This window comes from Aspergillus homomorphus (genome assembly GCF_003184865.1).
Source record: "Aspergillus homomorphus CBS 101889 unplaced genomic scaffold BO97scaffold_2, whole genome shotgun sequence".
In the NCBI taxonomy this organism is placed as follows: Eukaryota; Fungi; Ascomycota; class Eurotiomycetes; order Eurotiales; family Aspergillaceae; genus Aspergillus; species Aspergillus homomorphus.
Genome location: NW_020291888.1, coordinates 120,104 through 132,733, shown reverse-complemented (window position 1 = coordinate 132,733; position 12,630 = coordinate 120,104). Strand labels below are relative to the sequence as shown.

At 54.2% G+C, this 12,630-nt stretch overlaps 4 protein-coding genes across 4 annotated transcripts; 2 read left to right on the top strand and 2 right to left on the bottom strand.

Moving 5' to 3' along the window:
* Nucleotides 1-394: 394 nt before the first annotated feature.
* BO97DRAFT_72875 (SSH4 family protein) lies at nt 395-2,456 on the top strand. Its single transcript, XM_025701023.1, has 3 exons — nt 395-1,039; nt 1,142-1,447; nt 1,509-2,456. Exons 1-3 carry the CDS (start codon nt 601-603, stop codon nt 2,270-2,272), a joined length of 1,509 nt encoding a protein of 502 aa, XP_025555843.1. The 5' UTR covers nt 395-600; the 3' UTR covers nt 2,273-2,456.
* Nucleotides 2,457-4,179: 1,723 nt separating this feature from the next.
* On the top strand, nt 4,180-6,623 carry pdeA (3',5'-cyclic-nucleotide phosphodiesterase PDE1). The gene is made up of 4 exons (XM_025701026.1): nt 4,180-4,577; nt 4,641-4,744; nt 4,985-5,664; nt 5,726-6,623. Exons 2-4 carry the CDS (start codon nt 4,643-4,645, stop codon nt 6,528-6,530), a joined length of 1,587 nt encoding a protein of 528 aa, XP_025555842.1. The 5' UTR covers nt 4,180-4,577; nt 4,641-4,642; the 3' UTR covers nt 6,531-6,623.
* Nucleotides 6,624-6,888: 265 nt separating this feature from the next.
* Nucleotides 6,889-9,172, bottom strand: BO97DRAFT_360025 (amidase). The gene is made up of 3 exons (XM_025692342.1): nt 9,021-9,172; nt 8,317-8,897; nt 6,889-8,227 (listed from the first exon to the last, which is right to left on the bottom strand). Exons 1-3 carry the CDS (start codon nt 9,140-9,142, stop codon nt 7,044-7,046), a joined length of 1,887 nt encoding a protein of 628 aa, XP_025555841.1. The 5' UTR covers nt 9,143-9,172; the 3' UTR covers nt 6,889-7,043.
* Nucleotides 9,173-9,655: 483 nt separating this feature from the next.
* gwt1 (putative GPI anchor biosynthesis protein Gwt1) lies at nt 9,656-11,577 on the bottom strand. The gene is made up of 2 exons (XM_025693255.1): nt 11,208-11,577; nt 9,656-11,124 (listed from the first exon to the last, which is right to left on the bottom strand). The coding sequence occupies exons 1-2, from the start codon at nt 11,301-11,303 to the stop codon at nt 9,715-9,717; spliced, it is 1,506 nt and encodes a 501-aa protein (XP_025555840.1). The 5' UTR covers nt 11,304-11,577; the 3' UTR covers nt 9,656-9,714.
* Between the last annotated feature and the right edge of the window lie 1,053 nt (nt 11,578-12,630).

The window sequence follows — 12,630 nt, the reverse complement described above, 5'->3', positions numbered from 1 at the left end:
ACTGCCGTACCATTGATAACGATGAAATGATGACATCCCCTGGGGTTGCGGCCTTGCATTGGAGGGAGCACAGGCAAAGGTGCAAAAAATGCTCCAGGAACGAGGGGTTGACCGATCCAGTCTTCTTAAAAATGCACCCTACGTATGAAAGGAATTCCGGTGAAATTGACAGACAGACAGATAGATAGATAGACATTCACTCGACTAGCGAGCTAACACACAGGAGAAGAGTCTGGAATGGTTCAAGGTCGCTTGCTGATAAAAGTGGCTTGATACGCCGTCATCCGAACGCATCGCCCGGAACGTCGCTGCCTTTTGCCCCCCACATGCGCCTCTCGGGCTCTCTCGTTCTCTCTCTCTCTCTCTCTCTTCTCTTACTCTCACTGCCTGCCTGGTTCTCTGTTGGACTTTCAGGCTTCTTCCCTCATCCCCCGTTCTCTTCTCCTTCTCTCGTCATTTAACCCCATTCCACCTCTTCTTTGTGATATCAACTATCCTTTGGCGTTCTCCGTCATCGTTCGTTTGGTTGAATCCTGCCCAACCCTTCCTTAATCATTATCGTTTTATCGGCCAGTCTGAGACAGTACCAGTCAATGAACGATGCGGGGATTTGAGGCATCGGGGCCTGGTGCTCTCTTCGATGCTCCCTCGACTCTAACCACATCTTTTACGAACAGTCCTCCCGCCGCCACTGCCCATTCGCCGGCCGATCCTCAGTTGACTACCTTGAAATTGGATGATGTTCTGCTGGCAATGTCCCAAGACAATGGCGGTCTGGTTGGCGCCAGTGGCAACTCCTCCGGTTCGACCGGCAAGGGCATTCTGATTGGCGTCCTATCCGCTTTTGGCTCAGCCGCCGTCGCAGTCCTTGTCCTCGCGATCTTCTTTTTCTTCAAATACACCCAGCGCGGTAGAATTATCCTCGATCGCATCGGCCGACCCGGCGAATTCGACGATGAACAGGCCTTCTTGCGCGAGGAAGCCGAGGCGCTTGAGACAATGGATGATCTGTCGCGGTCGGAATACCTAAGAGCGAAGGGTGAGTGACTTGACTCGTCGGTCATGAGATCGCGATCGCGTTCGCGATCAATGGCGAACCGTATACTTTGGCGCATACGTGGGTTGCTAATATCTTCCGTAGCGTTCATCGAGGCCAACCCCCCCGAGTCCATGCAGACCGACATTTCGCTCTCTCAATTCCTGGCGATTCAAGAAAAAGGCGTATCCGCCTGGGAGTTTCAGCCCGAACTCGAAATCGCCAATTGCTTCGTCGAGGGCAGGACCGAAATCGAGTTCTACGATTCCGAATGCAGTGTTCAGACCAACCTGCCTGTTCCGAAACAGAATGACGTCTACTACTGGGAGGCTAAGATATATGATAAACCGGAGAACACCCTCATCAGCATTGGCATGACCACCAAACCGTACCCTTTGTTCAAATTACCAGGTGCGTTCCTCGGATCATGGAGTGGGTGGTCCATTCCGCTAATACACCATCTGCCTGACAGGTTACCACAAATCCTCGGTCGCATATCAATCTACAGGTCACAGGAGATATAATCAACCGTTCGCTCCAACGCCCTATGGTCCCCCTTTGCTTCAAGGCGACGTTATTGGCATTGGTTATCGGCCACGTTCAGGCACGATCTTCTTCACTCGCAACGGCAAGAAGTTAGAAGATGTGGCTCACGGACAGAAATCACAAAACTTCTTCCCCACGGTTGGGGCCAACGGACCTTGTGCCGTGCATGTGAACTTTGGTCAGATGGGCTTCGTCTTCATTGAAGCCAATGTAAAAAAGTGGGGATTGGCCCCAATGACTGGCAGCCTGGCGCCGCCACCGCCATATGGGAGCGAACAAGGCAGTATTCTTCTGGAATCCGGTCGGGAAAGTGCTGCACAGATTTCACAGCGAGTATATCAGGACGCCAACAATACACGAACCAGTTCTACCCTCCGGGTTGGGCCGTCCGCCAGCCCGGGTCCTGTGCGGTCTCCCACTGATATCTCTCTTGCCCAACTTGCTCATATACCCTCCCACGAAGATGTTGGCGAAGGCTCCAGTCGGACCAATACTGGGGACAATGAGCAAGCACCCTTGCTGAACACCGATGACCTCGATCAGGTTCCACCTCCGGAATATTCGAGCCCGGACGGCAGCCGAAGAGGCAGCGATGACCTTCGTTTCGAGGATCAGCCTCCGATACCAAGCTACGATGCCGCGGTTGGCAACCGTAACGACCACGGTCCCTACACGGACGCAAATCATTGAAGGCGATGGTATTCACCCGCTTTTGTTCATGAGTGTGCGTCGTCGTATGTTCTAGCGAGTTATGCAACTGGTGTGTATAGGGTGTGGTAGTCACTGGATCTGTCGGTATATTCATTATGTTCATCGAATTTTAGCGGCCACGGATGGCGTTTCAAGGCGGACTGTTCTACAGGCTGGGTTTCATGGGTTCGCCGCTAGATGTGGCAATGATATTGTTCTTGTTCTTTTCCTGCGTATATATGGTTCGGTCATGGTGCGTTCGTCCTCGATATGACTTTGGAGGTGATCATCTGTCACAGACTCTCAGGCGCAAAGCTGTGACTTTCGTTCCCGCGCGGCGTACGACGACTTCTTTCCCTCTCGGACTTCAGCGTGTCAAATACGACAGTGTCGATGATGATATCCCCTTGTATATTTTTTTCTTGTCACTTGTGTCTAAAAAGTCCAAAATCCATCCACAGACAATACTGTTCTTGAGTACCTGGATGGTTCCGTGTAACTCATGCCTTGACCTGTTCCCGGGCATTTCCAGGTCGCACGTGAGCCCTCCTTTGTACAGTCCCAACCTAGGCGCTTAGACCGAACATACTCACTGTAGTCTCTCGACCACATCCGTAAGATTTCCAAGTACTTGGTTCACAGGCGTTCGAGGATTCAACCGAGGAACTCCGAGAACCAATTAGATGAGACAAAGCAAAGAGTCGAAGCATGCAGTTATCGCGGCAGAATTTGATAGTGTCAGAGTCCCCTGCAAGGAGGTTCAATTTGATGATTAGACATGTCAATTCATGCAGTAGCACAGTGATAGGCTACAACATATTAGCGATCTGGGGTAATTGGAAGGAAGAGAGAGAATTGAAGGGCGCGCGCAAGGAAGCTGAAGGAATTAATGGTTCGCGGGTCCAGCTAAAGGAGTCTAGAATCTGTTTTACCCACCGCTCGGGCCATTGAACTCTGAATGAACTTACTCGTAGGTGGAAAAGACACTCCCGGAGATTTCCTTTTCCTTTTCGTCTTTTTGAGTTTGGAAGGCTTCTCTCTTTTCTCCCTCGAACTTGGAAGAATTGATTCAGTGGGAGGAGAGAGAGAGAGAGAGAGAGAGAGAGAGCGACTCTCAGGTTCAATCCATGATAAGGTCGAAGTTGTGCCTTCCGCATCCAGTCCACAGCTCAGCTCTTCTTTTCCTTCTTATTCTCCCACGTCATTGCCCGCCAGCCTTCCATTTACTTCAACTACAACAGCGCGACTGCATTCCTTGTCCAACTCTTCCTCCACCCTCATTCCCACTTCTCCTCTCAACTTCTCCCTCGATCGCGTCGCTTCTTTCTGTCGCTTCTTTGAAGGTAGCGACAAGTGGGAGCTACTCTCTAGACGAACAGGCAGGCGCATTGAGAACTCGTCGTCCAGCTGGCATCGACGGCGTCTTCGGGTACTCGATCCGTCTTTCCTCACCACCACCGCAAACCACTTAGGTCCTCTCCTGTTCCTCTCGTGGTACAGCAGTTGATATTTTACAATAAATCATTTTTCACTCTCGCAAATACTCCGGTCTATCATACACATGCATCTCAACTCTGCCATTGCTCGTCTCGTGCACTCGTCCCTCAGCACCTGCCACTGAAGGCACTACTACTACTCTGCGAGGCTTTCTTGTCGCTCCGCCCACCTGTCAGCCACCTTATCATAGGGCCCTTAGAGTGCGCATTAGCGCCTTGCACCTGGCCATTGAGATTTGTCCAACGAACTGCGCAGTGAATTACCTGGTGTCACAGAGCTGTGCCCCAGATTCGTGGGGTAGCACCACCGGGACCCAATTTAAATCTCTCGCTGACTGCCAGTCCAACCAGAGGCACGCTTGAAATACGATCAGTTGGCTCTGCCAGCTGTTTCCTGCCAGTTTGCTCTCTGGCCCGCTCGCCTGTTCAGGTGACACAGCTTGAGCAAGGGACCTTTTACCGGTTTGCGACAGTGGCCAGAAGGTCAAGAGGAGGTGCGCTTCTTGTACAGTGACCGACTGTTCTGCACTGCGTCGTTCCGCCGCAGAAGGTCTATAATTCAGCACGCGCTTGTTATCCGGGCTTAAGTTTCCAAAGATTACATTTACCAGGACCTTTCGCGGCTCGAGATAGCACGCGGCCTGCCAAAGAACGCTTTGAATGCAGCTTTGACTCGGCCCGAGACTAAAGCGTAGGCCCCAACCACCGGCGTCATAATTACTTTTGGGGCGCGTTTCCGTGGAAAAGTCTGGGCATTAGGAGGGGTGAAGAAACCGCCTAAATAGGGACTGGAATATTGCGATTCTAAGGTCGGTTTACGTACTGCGCTATCACTTGGCTGCTTTTTTGTGCTCACGAGATGATCCCAGCAGATATGGCTCGCAACATCCAGCAAATAAGGGATCGCGACGGTGAAGGGACGCCTTCCAAGAACAATGACGAAGGAGAGAACTCGGGTCTGCAAGTAGTTGTCTTGGTAAGTTAGTCGCGACTTGCGTTTGTATGTCTCACAACTACCCTTTCCCCTCATTCAATATACGAGGCTTGTGTTTTGTTTGTCATGTTACTCTGAGGTGTGTCGTTGTCATGTTTTACCACCCTTCATGCGCCTTGATTCTTCTCTTCTCTCCTGTACTGCCGAAGCCCTTCTGGTGCCTATGCCATTATTTGTACGGATGTCTGCATTCGAGAAACCACGACTGATACCTGTATAAAGGGTCCAACTGGGGGGCCTCGCGAAGATCGGGTCACCGGCATGCTGGTTCGCTCAACATCGACTAAATGGTCGACAAACTCGGTAATTGCGGTGGATGCAGGTACACTTCTTTGTGGGATCATCAATGCTCTCGAGCCTTGCGACAACCACCAAGCTGTCTTAGATTGCGGACCCTTCAGCGGCCTCGAGCTGCCCTTCAACAATGCTCCTGCGAACGCAGCACACATCTTCCGCCATATTATTGGTGCTGTCCTGATTACACACCCCCACCTGGATCATGTGTCGGCATTCGCAATCAACACGCCGGCCTTGGAAGCAGGAAATGGGGCGACAACAATCGCTGCTCTACCATCGGTGGTCACTGCCATCAAAACTCATATTTTCAACGATGTGATCTGGCCAAACCTCTCCGATGAGGAGGGGGGCGCCGGCCTGGTCACATATCAGCGGCTACGCGAGGGAGGTGAGGCGATGTTGGGAATTGGTGACGAGAGAGGTTACAAGAGAGTCTGTGAGGGATTGGTAGCGAAATGCTTCGGTGTCAGCCACGGAAGCTGTAGACTACATGCTCCCACCGATAGCGATGTCCACCACCGACTGAGCAGCGCAGCTTATGGCTCGGGTCCGATGAAACTAAATCCGGGGGGCTTCTCGTTCTCCATTGAGGAGTCAGACAATGGGTGAGCTCTAATTCCGCCTTCTGACAGATGCGTACAACAATCCGTGCTAAGCTATGATTAGATACTACTCCCCGGTGGACTCGCCTGGACTTCGGGTTCCCGGAAAAGAGAAATGGACGACTGTGGAAAGCTCTGTCTTTTTCATCCGTTGCCCAGCCTCGAAACGAGAAGTGATGATATTCGGCGATGTTGAACCCGACTCGCTTTCCCGGAACCCGCGCAACAAGCGTGTCTGGGAAGTAGCGGCTCCGAAGATCGCCAGTGGGCAGCTAAGGGCTATTTTTATTGAATGCTCTTATAACGATGACGTTGAAGATGACTATCTCTACGGACATCTTTGCCCAAGACATTTAATATCGGAGTTGACTGTGTTGGCCAGCATTGTGAAGGAGAACAAATTCCCGGAAAACGATGCGACCAAGAAACGAAAACGTGCTTCCGCTCCTGACGTGGGCACAGATGTACCTCTTAGTCCGAAATCCAAGAGAACAGCTCTTGCAGGAGACAAGGGCCAAAACAATCGCCGAGGATCCAACCGGAGCACGCGTCGTCATACCCGTGCCAAGGCAGCATTCGATGAGCCCGATGAGAAAATGGAGGGAAGAAGGCTCACTGTATCGCAACCTGCGACTGATGTCGGGATCAACACCCAACTCGCCGAGAGCTCGGACCCTCTCACAACGCATACATGGCCAGAGCCACCTTTGGCCGGGCTACGAATCTATGTCATCCACATCAAGGACCAGTTGACTGACGGGCCCCCTGCCGCGGAACGCATTCTTCATGAACTCCAAGCGCAGGGGAAATCCGCTGGGCTGGGTTGTGAGTTTCGTGTTCCTGAGCGCGGGGAAAGCATCTTCATCTAGACTGCTGGTAATACCAGTCTTCACCTACTTTAGGCTGTGTCGAGGCATCTGGCCAATGCGCAGAAACCTGGTTTGGGCTTCCGAGGCTGAATTGGTATGACGACCTGACCACTCGGAGACGGACATATTGGCAAGCATACGGCTTCGCCCACGTTTTCTTCATTGTTTAATACTGCATAGAATCCTTGAATACCCATAATTGTTGAGACGGCGTTCACTCGTGGTTTGCGCATGGATGGCGATGTTGGATGTCTATCCCTGCACTGTACGTTTCAACGCTGCTGGCAGCTATCGTTACATGTCTAGGTTGGGTTTTTTGACAGGGCCTGTACTGTACATCATTATCACTTTTCATAATGGAGCTATCTCACATACCAGCTTGGTCAGACGGAAACATTGGTAGTGTCTCATCCTCCACCTATTAGGTCCTTGGCATATACATAAGCTATACAAGAGAACGCGAACATGCTTTTTGCCATCCCATGCCCATCACAACAATCTGTTCAGGCGGTCTCAGGAAGTACTGGCCTCTTTCGCCAACCCAATTACATCCTCCCACACCGATCCTTCCCCTGAGGGAACCTCCACCCCCGAACTTGAACCCGAACTACCGCCAATCTCCTGCTCACCTCCACCACCACCACCATCTCCTCCTTTCTGAGCCCGCAACGCATCCTCCAAATCCCTCGCGAAAGCAATCAACTCCTCCTCAGCACCCCACTCGCCCATAGCCATCAACCCAACCGGCACCTTCCCTCCCGTCCCCGCCTCCACCGTGCCCACAGGACACGACACAGCAGGACACCCCGTAAAGTTCGCCAGCCACACATACTCCATATTTCGCACCGACGCCGCCCCATCCGACACCCCGCGCGCCAGGTCCGCCGGCTCCTGGATCCGCCACCCGGGCATCGGGGTCGTGGGCGTGACGATCACCAACCCAGGATACGTCTGGAAGAGATGCGCCAGGTGCGCCATCAGCAGGTTCCGGAGCCGCTGCGCCGCCACCACGTCCTGGCCCGTGATCTGCCACATGCCCATCGAGACCAGGACTTTGTTCGGCGCCGTCAGCGCGCTGATCTGCGATGGTTTCAGGCCCGATGCGATCTCGTTCATGATGGTTAGTACGTGCGCCCGTTGGCCTTCGGGGAGGTATGGGATTTCGAGGTCGATTGTTTCGATCTGGGTTGAGGTCTCGGGGTTGTTGGTGAGGTGTGCGAGGGTTTCGTTGAAGAGCTTGAGGACTGGTGCTGAGGAGCGCGCGAGCCACGGGCGGATGAGGCCTATTTTTCTTCTTCTTTTCTCGGGGTTGGACGAGTTTGAAAGGGCAAGGGTCTGCAGTGGCGACGGGAAGCTCGCGGACACGGGGTCGCGCGCCGCCGGCGCCGGCGTCGCCATGATGCGGTACGCCAGCGCCAGGTCGTCGATGCTGCTGGCCATCGGGCCGTACACGCCCACCGTCGGGGCCAGCGACACCGTCGGCGCGCCGCTGACGCGCCCGTGCGTAGTCTTCAGCCCCCAGATTCCGCAGAACGATGACGGAATCCGGATCGAGCCGCCCCCGTCGGCGCCCAGCGCGATCGGCACCAGCCCTGCGCTGACGGCGTAGCCTGAGCCGCCGGACGAGCCGCCGCAGTAGTAGTCGGGGTTGTGGGGGTTACGCGGCGTGCCGTAGTTGGGGTTGTTGTTCGTCGTGTCTTTTTGTTGGGCTGTTGTTAGCTAGCCTGCCTGCCTGCCTGCCTGCCTGCCTGTTTCCCCAGGGCCTCGCTGCGGAGGGGGTGAATACCTAGTCCCAGCTCATGCATGCTCGTCTTCCCGATAACAATCGCCCCCGCGTCCTCCAGCTGCTTCGCGCACCACGAGCTCCCCTCGTACGCACCCCGAAAATCCAGCCTGCTGCCCAGCGTCCGCCCGTACCCCGCCAAATGCACCTCGTCCTTCACGGCCACCGGCACCCCGTCCAACGGGCCCAGCGCCCGTCCCGCCGCGTACCGCTCCGTCGACGCCTGCGCCGCCGCCCGCACCCGCTCCGCCTGCGTCTCCAGGAACGCGATAGAGTGTCTCCCGTCTGCCTCGCGCTGGATCAGAGGCAACAGCGTCTCCGCTACAGCGGACGGGGTTAATTCCCCCGCCCGATACAGCGCCACGTAGTCCGCGGACGTGTAGTAACCCTTCGTCCCATCTTTCCGTCCCGCTGGAGCCGGTAGATTCGCTGCTTCGTTTCCCCTCCGCTCTTCGGAGCTGCTGAGAACAGGGATAACGGTCGGATCGTAGCGCGGGACATAGTCGGATAGAGGCAGGTCGCGGATGATGCTGAAGCCCGCGTTGCGCCAGAAGTAGCTCTGGATTAGACCTATGTGTTGGATTCTTGTCCAGTTTAGTTCTTGTTTTCGTTTTTGTTCCGCTGGGTGGTAGTGGAGGGGAGGTTCAGCGATTAGGCCACCCCCGGAGGGATTGATCAATGGGGTGGGTGGGTGGAGGCTAGCTTACAGGCTCGCTCCGATGGCGAGAGGCGCGCCGCGGAAGACAGGGATCTCCTGGTCCTCATTTTTGTAGGGCACGGATGCGGCCTCGCGCACTTCGGGATAGTGGGTGAATTGTTGCGTGCTCATTTTTTGCGCGCGAGTTGCATTCGCGGGTTGGGAGGAGTGTGGTGAGGGATCATGGATCGAGAGATACGGCTGTGGACTAGCTCCGAGGTCCCCACATGAGCTCGTGCTCCTGCGGGCCGCGGCTCATGTCATGTGCTTCGCACAACTACGTATTGCGATGTATCTATATTCAGTCTGATTGTGTCGGACATCTACTACAAGTCTTGTTCTTGGGACTGGGAGTGTTATCATTGGGTTCTTCCCCAGGGTTTAGATTGGGGTGCCGGGAAGCTGAAAGAAAGGGGGGTCCGGGGGTTCTCCCCCGGAATACTCTATACTCTGGTTTAAGATTGGGTTGGGTCAAGAAGCTGAAAGAAAGGGGGGTCCGAGGGTTCTCCCTCGGAATACTCTATACTCTGGTTTAAGATTGAGTTAGGCCAGGAAGCTGAAAGAAAAGGGGGGTCCGGGGGTTCTCCCCCGGAACGCTTTACTCTTGGTATAAAGGGTGGGTATGCTGGAAAGTGAAAAGTAAAGGGGGTATTCAGATTCATAGACATGTATGTAGTACTGTACATCACATTCACCCCGGCACGTCAAATTGCCAGTTTGAGACCAAGCCGGTCCATTCCCAGCGCAATCCCCGTGAGCACGGCTGCATACGCAATCAGAATCGCCATGGCTTGGACGGTATTCACGTCCAAGGTGGGGACGCTCAGGTTCACTAGACCGGTAAGAAGATTGGCCAGCAAGAAGATGCCCAGTCCATCCTTGTTGAAAGCCGAAAGAATAGGGCTGGTCGCGAAGGAGACCCGCTCGGCTTCGCCCTCTCGTCCTGACGTCCGATGAACCTGTGGGAAGAAGACCGTCTCCAGGAGGCAGAACAGGAAGAGCTGCGCGTTGTTGAACGCGGACACCCAGACTACGTATGGCATATTGGCAAGACGCCGCGACACGGGGATATTGGCGCCAAATCCCAGTGCATACGTCGAGTTTAACAGGAACACCGCCGTCCAAAGCAGAGCCTGGCCTCCCAGAGTGACCAATACGCGTCTTCTGGCCTGTTGCGGTGTCGTGGATGGAGACGCCCCGCGAGACATGATCCGGATGCCAATGGCACGGCCTGCCAGGAAAATTGCGAAGTACCCCACGAATGAGAACACCCCCTCCCGATTCCTGGAAAGTAGGTCGGGTCCTCGGGGAGCGACCAGGATATAGCTCTTCAGCTCCGTTGATTCCAGCGCCACCTGATACAAAGCCGCCACCCCAAGGGATAGGAGCTCGTAGGATGGAATCAGCGCGGCGATCGTATCGAAGATCTCAGCAAAGGGAGGCAAGAAGCCTAGGGTGAAAAAGAAGTTCCAATGCACGCCGTACTCCGTCACATGTTCTGCGTAGTCGAGACCTTTGACAGTATACAGTCGGACCAGACCCAAGAGAAGCAGGCGAATCGAGTGGCGGGTCGAGGCCACCAGTCGCTGACCCAGGGGCTTCTTCGCGCCTCCATTTTGACGACCCTTGAGAACTGAGCGAGCCGAGACCACTCCTCCGGAGAACACAAACGACCCGACACCCAGATCCATCAGCGAGGTTCCCCAGTTTTCAACCTTGGCGAATCGTCTGGGAAATACGCGAAAGTCCACGGCCAATATCGCCACGCAGGTGATGACCATCATACATGACCGATAGGTGGTCAGGAAGGGAAGAATAGGAAGGGACTGGTCGGATTCGGAGTCATTTTTCCGGGACAGGGAAGCTTTCGGTGACGGCTTGGCCCTCTGTTGGGTGCGTTGCGGTCGTTGAGGTCGCGAATTCTTCAGTAGCAGCAGCAGCAAAGCTGGAGCGACGAGAAGGGCGTTCAGAGTCCATGGTGCCACGGAGTACACGGTCGTGGCAAAGAGGATCGCGAGGACATTGAGCAGGAAATCGGTGACCAGCGCCGCGGGGTTATACGGAGAAAAGAAGGAGAGACGAGACTGCAGCGCAGACCAGAGCAGAACGGCGGCCTAGCGGATAGAACAGATTAGAGAAGAATTGCGCAGGTCGAGTCAAAGTAGAGATCGAAATCGAACATGTGTGCATAACGTACCGGAGCTACCAAGGTCACGGCGTAGATCTCGAGGATGCTCCCGCCGGCTAGGTTGGACACAAAGGCCTCCTTGCGGGCTTTGTAGCTCGGATCCATGTGATGATAAGGCTGAGCACTTCAGCTAGAAGAGACAGAAGTCAACCTTGAATTAGTACGCACTTGGTAGGGAGTGAATTGATGAATCAAGGGATGGATTCTGGAAGGCGGAGAGCGGAAGCAAAACAACTGACAACTGGCCATGGCCCAATCGGGTAAGTCCACAACTAACCGTCCCCGCCTTCCCTTGACTCGGTTTCGCACACTATCACGATAAGCACTCTTGTCATATTCCCAAGCCTCAAAAGCAACCCAGGTGCATTGCATATTCGAGTAGCACCAGCTACGATCGCTTCTTTCAAGGTCTTCCCTCATCGTTCAGAGTCCTTGCGTGACCCCTTCACAAATCACGAGACCTTCGCGGCTGAAAGCAATGACCTGATAATGAGCTGACACCCCGGTCTATAGCGGTCGCCTATTATTATCATTGTCGTCATAACCTGCAACGATGTCTCCCCGAACCAAGTCCGACGAGCTTGCATAAGTCCGACTGGTTTTACACCGTCGACGACGTACATCCTAGACCCCTCACATGAGCCACGAAGCGCAGAGGACCCTAGGACATCGCGACTGAAGACATGGGAATAGATAGCAAGCAACCTGCATGTTCACGGCGAATATACATGAATCTGGACCCTCTAGTGCAGGCCTTCAATGTGGTACAGACATCCCATACATCCTGATCCAGCTTCATAATTTGCACACCACACCTATGATTCCAGGAAAACACGACATGCTGGAATACGACGGAGCAGGGAACGTAACATGGACGCAACGGTCGTTCTCCGGCTCATGATATGTAAGCAGTAGTAAGCTGCTTAGTTCTGCATGCTCGCATGCTTGGAACAAGCGCCTTGTATGGATCTCTCCAACGGCGCAGTGTCGCTTCTGGCGGTGGACAGAAGGCCTCCGCAGTATCGATCAGTGGAAGTTCGGACAAGACTTTCCTGCTACACGTCTACGGGGGTGTCACCACTCTGCAGCCTAGGATGATGCTATGCAGCTGCTCCAGTCCAACTGCAAGGCCTGCATTGTTCATACGGTGAAGTGCCTCTTCAACCCCATGGCCCCGCGCCATCAATAGCCGGTACTCGATGAACGAGCCAACGTCATGGCTGGCTCAGAGGCTGCTTTTTGGCTTCAGCTCGATTCGTCGTTCTACTTTCGTTCTTTGCAATAGGTTGCTTTTGCCACAAGCTTTTTCGGGGCTAATGATGATCGGTAGGCGTCGCGGCAGTGGGTGCGACAGGGTCTTCAGACTAGAAGCGCGCGAGACGAGTCTTAAAACGAAGATAGGAGCATTGCAGCATTAATCGAACAATCACTG